An 8,849-nucleotide genomic window follows, 5' to 3' on the forward strand; every position below is an offset into this window, starting at 1 on the left:
CTTATGCAAGCCAGTGGTGGCTTCAGTAGGGGTCACCCGCCAAGAACCAGTGTATAACTCCCGGTATTTGCATGATTTTTATTGATTTTCAAGTCTAAATCGCGGTTAATCCTAAGCATTGCCTTTAATTAAGCGCTGTACACATCAAACGGCGACACATTTCAAAATTTCACATCGCCTTTTTGAATAGATGAGCACAATGATTTGTTTTTGGTGGAGCGTACGAAAACGCTTCACAGCTCCGACTTTACAAGACTCGTGAATGAGCAACCCTTCACGAGGAACCCCTTGTCGAGGTACTAAAGAAGAATTCTTGAGTAACCCTTTCTGCAAACTCTTACTTATAATTTCTGTGAGGCATAAATCTTTGCTGCTGGTTGTATGGCCATGGAAGATCGCCCACTTTTGAGGCTGCTAATCCTGCTCCTGCAAGTTATAACTATACGCATTCTATCTCTTCAGCCTTGTCCGGCATTGGGCCAACAGCAGCCAGTGAACGAGTTCGTGTATGGCTTCTGCAACACGGCCTCGTTCGCCATCAACAGCACCTTTGCTCATAACCTCGACTCAGTGACTGGTACCCTCACCCAGCAAGCCTCTAGATCCCTGTACTCAAATGCCAGTGTCACTTCTGGTTCTTCCAACGCGTCCTATGTGTATGCCATGTACCAGTGCCGGGGAGACGTCTCCTCCTCCGAATGCTATGCTTGTGTTTCGTCAGCTCTGGGCAGCCTTGTGTGCGGTGCAGCGATGGGCCTGCGTGCTCAGTATCAAGGTTGCTACCTGCGCTACGAGAACTACAACTTCCTGGGCGTTGAGGGGGACAGTCTGGCGCGTTCGAATTGCTCTACCACGCACAGTACCAACTCGCTCTACCAAGCCAATCTAGGCACCGTGCTCAACGCCACCGCAAAGGCTGCTCCCGCTCACGCTGGGTTTGGCTTCAACGCGTCTAGCGTGGGAACAGGTGATAGCACTGCCTATGCTCTTGCACAGTGTGTGGGCTATCTTAACGCGTCCCAGTGCCAAAGGTGCCTCTCGCAAGTCTCCGACTACACCACTATTTGCAAGAACTCAGTAGCCGGCCAGGCCTACTTCGTCACCTGCTACTATCTCTTCGGCAATACGCCCCTCCGCTTAACCACCGCCACCGCCCCATCGCCAGCTCCGGCAGCGTCACCACCAAAGCCCAGCTCTGTAGTACCAACCACCTCACAAGGTTTGTAGCACCTCTCACCCTCTACATGTTATAGTTAACAACTATAGCTCACTAATTATCCAAAATTTTGAACTCTCTCTTCCTCTTGTCGTAGTACAAACCAAAAACCGGAGTACAGTTCCAATCATCGTGGGGATCGTGCTGGGCGTTTTCCTGCTTCTTGCAGCTACAGTTGCCCTAGTGATGTGCTTTGCCAAACGAAGGCGAACGGGCAAACTAGCACAACAATCGAAAACAACAGGTTTTCTTTGATGTTTGTCTAGCGAAACTAGCACATGGTGGTTATCCTGTTTGGTGGCAAGCCATCAATCTCATAAACACGCACAAATTATTTAAAACAGACGCCAGCTACGCTGCGCTGCCATACAAATTTCAACAAGCCGGAGGAACCAAATTCTCTCTTGAGGAGCTACGAGAAGCCACCGGTGATTTTCATCCCAGTAACAAACTCGGAGAAGGCGGCTTTGGTCCCGTCTACAAGGTTTGCTTACGTTCCGTAATTTGTTTCAATTTCAATGTTGTGCAAAGCCAATAATATAACAGATCATCACATGGGCGTAGCAAATTAAGCAGCATATCGATTGAATCAAATGTTTATGAAATCTTTAATTTCTACGCATTTGAAATTCGAAACATTAGAATGTCTGGTTCTCTCTTACACAACTTCCTTCTCTCTCTCTAGCCCTGGCTGTGGTAGCTTTTTTTACTACACCTTATGGTGGGACAGGCTTTTTCTTCTTATTTGGAGCTGCTTCACGTGGCAGTTCCTCTTTTCTTCTCTTCTTTTACAATATGCTATTACTTTTTTAAAATTTTTTATACCATAATATATATATATATATATATATATATATATATATCATTAGAGAGTTGAGAGTTAATGAGAAAAAAAGAGAGAGAAAACGAGAGTTATATATACGTGTGTGTATGTATGTATATCTTATTAGAGAGTTGAGAGTGAAAGAAAAAAATAAAGAGAGAGAACGAGAGTTAGAGGGTTAGAGAGTTAGAGAAAGGTAAAGAGAATGAGTTCGAGAGAAACACAGAGTGTTAGAGAGAAAAACAGAGTGTTAGTGAGAAAAAGAGAGAGAGAGAGAGAGGGGGGGGATTTAAAAGAGTAAGTTAGAGAGTAAGAGAGCGTGAGTGTATGAGAGAAAGAGAGAGAGAGAGGGGGGGAGGATTAGAAAGAGAAAGAAAGGGAGTTGGAGAGACAGAAAGTTAAAGGTAAAGACATTAGAGAGAGAGCATGCTAGAGAAAAAGAGAGCGAGTGTGTGTTAGAGACTTGGCCAGTTTGAGAGATTTAGAGAGAGAGAGAGAGAGGTAGGTTAGAGAAAGATAAAGATATTAAGTTGGAGAGAGAAGGTGAGTATTAGTACGAGAGAGAGAGAAGTTTAGAGAGTGAGAAGGTCAGAGACTTAGAGAGAGAGAGAGAGAGAGAGAAAGGTAAAGAGATCAGTGAGTTAGAGAGGAGAGCGAGAGAGGGTTGGAGAATTTGAGAGCGAGGGTTAAAAAGAGCAAGAAAGAGAGAGGGAGACCAAGTAACAGAGATAGAGTTAGAGAGAAAGAGAGAGAGGGAACTAGAGGGAGAGGGAGTTAGAAAGAGTACTCACGAGAGAAAAAAAGAGAGAGTAAGAGAGATTGAGAGCGTTAGAGATTAAGAGAGAGAGAGAGAGAGAGAGAGAGAGAGAGAGAGAGAGAGAGAGAGGGGTAAAGAGAGTGTCAAAGTGAGATAAAGAGAGCTGCAGAGAGTTAGAGATAGTGACAATGGCAGTTTTAGAGACAAAGTTAGAGAGAGAGTTTAAAAAAGAGAGAGTTAGAGAGAGTGTTAATGAGTTAGAGAGAGAAATATAGGGAGTTAAACATAGTAGGAGAAATTGAAAGAGTTAGAGAGAGAGAGAGAGTTGAAGAGAGTTAGAAAGAGAGAGAATTAGAGAAATAGAGTTAGAGGGAGAGAGAGAGAGAGTTAGAGAAAGTGAGAGGGAGAGATTTAGAGAGAGAGAAAGAGAGAGAGAGAGAGAGGGAGAGAGAGAGTTTTAGAGAGTCAGTTAGAGAAAGGTAAAGAGAGTGAGTTAGAGAGAGAGTGTATCTTAGAGAGAGAGAAATAGAGAGAGTATGTGTTAGAGAGAGAGAGTTGGCCAATTTGAGAGAAATAGAGAGGGTTAGAAGTAAGAGTATGAGAGAGTTAAAGAGAGAGAGAGAGAGGGTTACAGAGAGTTCAAGAGAGAGAGAGAGAGAGGGTTACAGAGAGTTCAAGAGAGAGAGAAAGGTAAAGAGAGTAGGTTAGAGACAAAGAACGAGTGTTAGAGAGTGAAAGGGAGAGTTCGAGAGACATTGAGTGAGTGATGTAGAGAGAGAGTTACAGAGAGTTAGAGAGAGAGAGAGTTCGACAGTGGGAGAGAGAGACATTGAGTGAGTGATGTAGAGAGACGATTACAGAGAGTTCAAGAAGAGAGAGTTAGAGAGAGAGAGAGAGAGAGAGAGAGAGAGAGAGAGAGAGAGAGAGAATTTATTTTCAAAGGTATTTTTTAAACCTATATTAATGAGCCTTTTTTAAGGGGAAAAAAAAGAGAGATAAATAGAGAGAAGGGGAGAAAGAGAGAGTAGAATTAGTATAGACAAATATTTTTTGTATTGTTTTAAAGGAGAAAGATAAAAAAGAGCGAGAGAGAAAGAGAGAGAGAGAGAGAAGGGTAATCGACAAATAATATTTGATTTTGTGACGACAAACGGCATTAATTTATTTGAATGCTATTTATATATGTTAATTGGGACATGTGAAATCTTCCTAGTGCATATTTTATTTTTCAAGACATGTGTCCTTTTATAAGATTAAGGCTCACACTTATTTTTAAAAAGAAGCCTAGCTTGCACGCTCAAGAAAGCTATTTTTGAAGCAAGCCACTTTTGAAGAAAACTATTCTTGAAGAAGTTAATATTTTTATAAACCATACTATTTTGGAGCCCCAAAGGCTACCCATGAAATATATTTAAGTACACCAAGAGGCAATGTGGGCTCATTCTTGTATGGGGGAAAATTGGACCTAGTATTGTGTATTGAGTATCTTGTTTGTTCTATTTCTTTTCAATATTTTATTTATTGTAATCACTATTATGGGTCCATGTCAACCTTCTATAACACTTATTCTATGCTAAGAGGGTTGATTTAGCTACATTCTTTTTGTGATTTTGATTGGGTTGGATGTTATAACATGTGAGTATACTAGTGGCTTTTGCTTTCACCTTGGTGATTCATGTATATCATGGTTCAACAAGAAGCAACCAATAGTGGCTTAGAGCTGTAAAGTTGAATATAGGGTAGCATTTACAATGACTGGGGAGTGTGTATGGCTCAGACATCTTTTGGCAGATCTTAGTATTGAGAAGTAGTCTTCCATCTCCATCTTCACTGCTTCCATCTCCATCTTCACTGATAGCCAAAATGAATTAGTCGAACCCAGTGTGTCATGCTTGCACAAAGCACATTAAGTTGCTTTATCAATATATCACGTCCCAATCAATTGTTATAACTGGCATGGTTGTTGACATTTTCTGAGATAGATAATGAGCATTGTGATGACACCCGATGTAGGAGTTGCATTGATGATGATTTTCACATAGCATGTGAACACCTACTATGGTGTCATGTAGAGTATAATTTTGGTTGGCATGTGTCACATTTTTGGATCTGATACCATTTTGTGTGGTTGGGATGTTGGTTCATAAACTTATATACTCTAGTCATTTATTTTATACAAAAACCTTTTATGCATGTATTTATGTGAAATGTTGCTTTGGATAAATTTTTAATATGAATTTAAGTACACCTGTAAGAAGAGGGATCCTCTCACATGGGGGGAGAAGAGAGAGGTGGCGAGATTACACCGAATGTTCTGTCTTATGCTTTCCATCTCACATGGGGGGAGGAGAGAGAGGTGGCGAGATTACACCGAATGTTCTGTCTTATGCTTTCCATCTCACATGGGGGGATGAGAGAGGAGGAGAGAGAGGTGGCGAGATTACACCCAATGCTCTTTGTCTTTGTCTTGTGCCTTTGGGCTTAATTAATTTGCATATATTAATTGAAGCTATGGTTGTAGACACGTATGTGATTTGAGGAATATCTCCTGTCTAAGATCATGTGAGCAGAGAGAGCCCGAAAAATGGCTAGTCAAAGAACCATCCGTATGATCAAAGAACCATCCCTATGATCTGCAACTAAGAAACTCACTTCTAGGAAAAGAGTTCTGGGCAACAGTCATAGTGATTGAGATGCAGGGAATGCTTGGGAGATCGTGGCTTCAAGTAGCCCAGTCCGACCAAGACTTTTGATAACATTTCGTGAAGCAAATGAGAATGCAACTGGGAATTAACTACATGGTGCCTTTCTTGAAAAGCAGACACAATTCTGCGCGATCGGTGACAAGATACACTGAGCTATAAAAACCACAAGATCTTGCTTTTTCTATGTACAGTTAGGCTAATTTAACGAAAAATTGATACTAGACTCAAGTCTTAAGTGATGGCATCAAAAGATTCCCTACCTCCAAAGTGTTGACCTAACTTTAGAACTTGACTTGAGCAACATTGGTCCTTGGAATGGCATGGGCCTACAAACACCTAGGGTGAAGACAAAATGGACTATTCAACCACACAATCACATCTCTCTCTACCAGCACCTTGCAACATGAAATCCAAAACACACCTTGGAGGACACTTTCACATTGCAAGCATTGATTAATCTACAATTGATTCCATGTCTTGCATAGCTTATTAATAAGATATCCTTGATCTTTTGTAGCATTGAGGGCAAGATAAAAATAGCATACGTAATTTAAAGTGGAGTACTCTCTTACTGTCCTCACCTCATTGCAAAAATGGATCAGAGTACTCTCTTAAGGTCCTTACCTCGTTGCAATAACGGATGTCAAGTATAATGTAAAATTTCCCCTCTTGTCAATTTGGGAGTCAACGTGGAAGGTATGACATATATCCTTCACTTCTCTATTCACTTCTTCAACCATCTTACCACAATTCAATATTTTACCGCTTTCAATTTTGTGACTTTTGTTTAGACTTTAGATTCAATTGATGGTGACAAAGGCTTTGAATTGTAATGGCACTTAATTGGTTCTCATGTTGATTCTTTTACATGGATTATTGATGTGAGTTGCTTAAACTGAGTCATTGATGAAAACATCATGACCATTCCACACATTTAGGACATGGTTTACTTGCACTAGCACTAAGACGTCTAACTGTGTGAGATTGTTCACTATTTAGTCTTACAAAGCGAATCACCTCGCTTTTGAAATGTGGATCAGAAACTATTCTCTTACTTCTTCAAATACATAGCATTCAGTTTTTGTCAAAATTTCATGCCATGTGCTTCTTGTATTAATTTTTATTGAGTGTTGCAGTCTATACGGCCACCAACTCAATCTCATTATTGCTCGAAAATTTATAAGATGACTTTCAAACAATGAAATTATCTTAATTGATTGTAGTAAGATTTGTTATATGTACATTGCCGCTTGATGGCACTAACTGTAACAAGTGTACTTTCAGGGGATGCTAAAAACTGGAAGGGAAGTGGCAATCAAAATGCTTTCTACTCGAAGTCATCAAGGGAAGGAAGAATTCATGAATGAGGTGAACTTGATTACTACCGTGCAACATCGAAACTTGATTCAGTTGTTAGGATGTTGCGTGGAAGAATCGAATCGTCTTCTAGTGTATGAGTATCTTCCAAATCGAAGCTTGGACTTACTCCTATTCGGTAAGTGTTTCAATGATTGATAAAAAAATTATTTTCAATATTTAGCCCATCAATGCAACCCTGTGTATAAGATAAAAACCCATCTATTTTCATGTATGGTGTAATGCAGTTGTTGGTCAAAATGATCATCAAATTACCTTGGATTGGCGTACTCGACTTGACATAATAGTTGGCATAGCAAGGGGACTGAGCTATCTTCATGAAGACTCCCATGTGCGGATTGTGCATAGAGATATCAAAACAAGCAATATTCTTTTGGATGACAACTTAAACCCAAAGATTGCAGATTTTGGTCTGGCAAGGTTTTTTGCAGATGATGTCAGTCATCTAACCACAAGGGTGGCTGGAACCTTGTGAGTCCCTCCGTCACCCTTTTCAAATTTGAAGATAGAATTGATCTTTGTTCCCTTTATTGTCTTTGCAACATCTGAATATAGTTTGGTCAGTCTTAGCGCCCAGCAATGAGCACCTGCTTAGTGGAGGTGTTGGGTTTGAATCTATTCACTTCCATAGTAAAAAGTGCTGGCATTTCAGTGCCCACTCTCAGCAAAAAAAGAAATGAATACAATAAGTATTAATGGTTGCTTATCTACAAACTGACTTGTGTTTGCATCGGATAAGGGGGTACCTTTCACCAGAGTATGCGATTAATGGCCAGCTGACAGAGAAGGCAGACGTCTACAGCTTTGGTTTGGTAGTTCTTGAGATAGTGAGTGGGAGAAAGGTCATCGAGCAGAGGCTGGAACCAGAAAAGCAACATCTTTTGGAATGGGTAAGGACTGTGGTTTTATTCAATACCTTTTCCAGTTTGTCAAATTTCTGAGTGTTTTCTGTTTTTGATGTTTTGTGGGCAGACATGGGCATTGTACGAGAGGCAAAAACAAGTGCAGATTGTGGATCCAAAGCTGGGCAACACAGGCATGGTGAGTGCAGGGGAGATCATCCGCGTGGTGCATGTGGCTCTGTTGTGCACTCAAACGAGGGCACAAGCGAGGCCGGCCATGTCTCAAGTGTACGCCATGCTCTGTGGCCAATCGGATATCTTGGAGTTGCCCACAAAGCCAACCATCATTGGCATGGACTACCCTAGCCAACAAACCCTCACATCAAGCTCCACCTCTTCTGCATGGCATTCCGACTCTTCCCATATCGCCACCTCCAATGTGGACCCCATCTCAGAAATACACCCTCGTTAGGCTGGTGTGTGAGTGCCCGCCCACCTCGCCAGCTCTGCACGATCCCCTGACGGAGCTCAATGCCGTCATCTCCACGCAGCATCAGCCCTACAATAAAATGTTAAAGTCAAGCCTTTGTGTAATAAAGCCTTATCTTTAGACTTAGTAATAAAATTTACTTTATGTAAGTCGTAGTCTTTAGGTTTTCTGTTATTAGGTTCCAAGTTATTGAAGTTGTTTAGCCAACCGCTTGAAAGTCTCAACGGTAATGACCGTTTTTAACAGACAGCTTGTATATATCTCTCGATTGAGAATTAATAATCAAGCATTCTCTTAATTCACTTTTGCATAGTTTTGTGTTGCTCAAGCATTCGCTAGTTTTCACATGGTATCTATCACTTTCTTTTTTCCACAAGCCACCCCTCTGAGTTAGCCATCTCTGTTGATCCGGACCTGAGTAATGGCTTCCACTCAAGGTGCTGGTGATCCAAACCCTAATATCCCACCTCCTCAATTTCCTGCACCTGTGGTCAATCCCAGTTCCTCCCGCACCTATCAAGTCAACAAACTTGTTGGCTTGAATTACCTTGTGTGGCGTGTTCGCATGGAGCTCATGCTCCAACGCTATGAACTATGGTCACCACTAGTTGATGGCTCTGAGCCTGCACCTCCTGCAAC

The 8,849-nt window shown here is 41.4% G+C and overlaps 1 protein-coding gene across 1 annotated transcript; it reads left to right on the forward strand.

Moving 5' to 3' along the window:
• The first annotated feature begins 291 nt into the window (after positions 1-291).
• On the forward strand, positions 292-8,512 carry LOC147623388 (cysteine-rich receptor-like protein kinase 25). Its single transcript, XM_086821533.1, has 7 exons — positions 292-1,219; positions 1,314-1,460; positions 1,561-1,700; positions 6,786-6,996; positions 7,106-7,349; positions 7,618-7,768; positions 7,851-8,512. Exons 1-7 carry the CDS (start codon positions 382-384, stop codon positions 8,190-8,192), a joined length of 2,073 nt encoding a protein of 690 aa, XP_086677659.1. The 5' UTR covers positions 292-381; the 3' UTR covers positions 8,193-8,512.
• The last annotated feature ends 337 nt before the right edge of the window (positions 8,513-8,849 follow it).

The sequence above is a fragment of the Cibotium barometz genome, chromosome 27, assembly GCF_041138505.1.
Source record: "Cibotium barometz isolate CiBa-2024 chromosome 27, ASM4113850v1, whole genome shotgun sequence".
In the NCBI taxonomy this organism is placed as follows: Eukaryota; Viridiplantae; Streptophyta; class Polypodiopsida; order Cyatheales; family Cibotiaceae; genus Cibotium; species Cibotium barometz.

Coding starts and splice junctions, on each gene's coding strand:
- LOC147623388 (XM_086821533.1), top strand. CDS start 382: ATGGCCATGGAAGATCGCCCACTTTTGAGGCTGCTAATCCTGCTCCTG. Junction 1,220..1,313: donor AGTACCAACCACCTCACAAG/GTTTGTAGCACC, acceptor CTCTTGTCGTAG/TACAAACCAAAAACCGGAGT. Junction 6,997..7,105: donor CTTGGACTTACTCCTATTCG/GTAAGTGTTTCA, acceptor GGTGTAATGCAG/TTGTTGGTCAAAATGATCAT.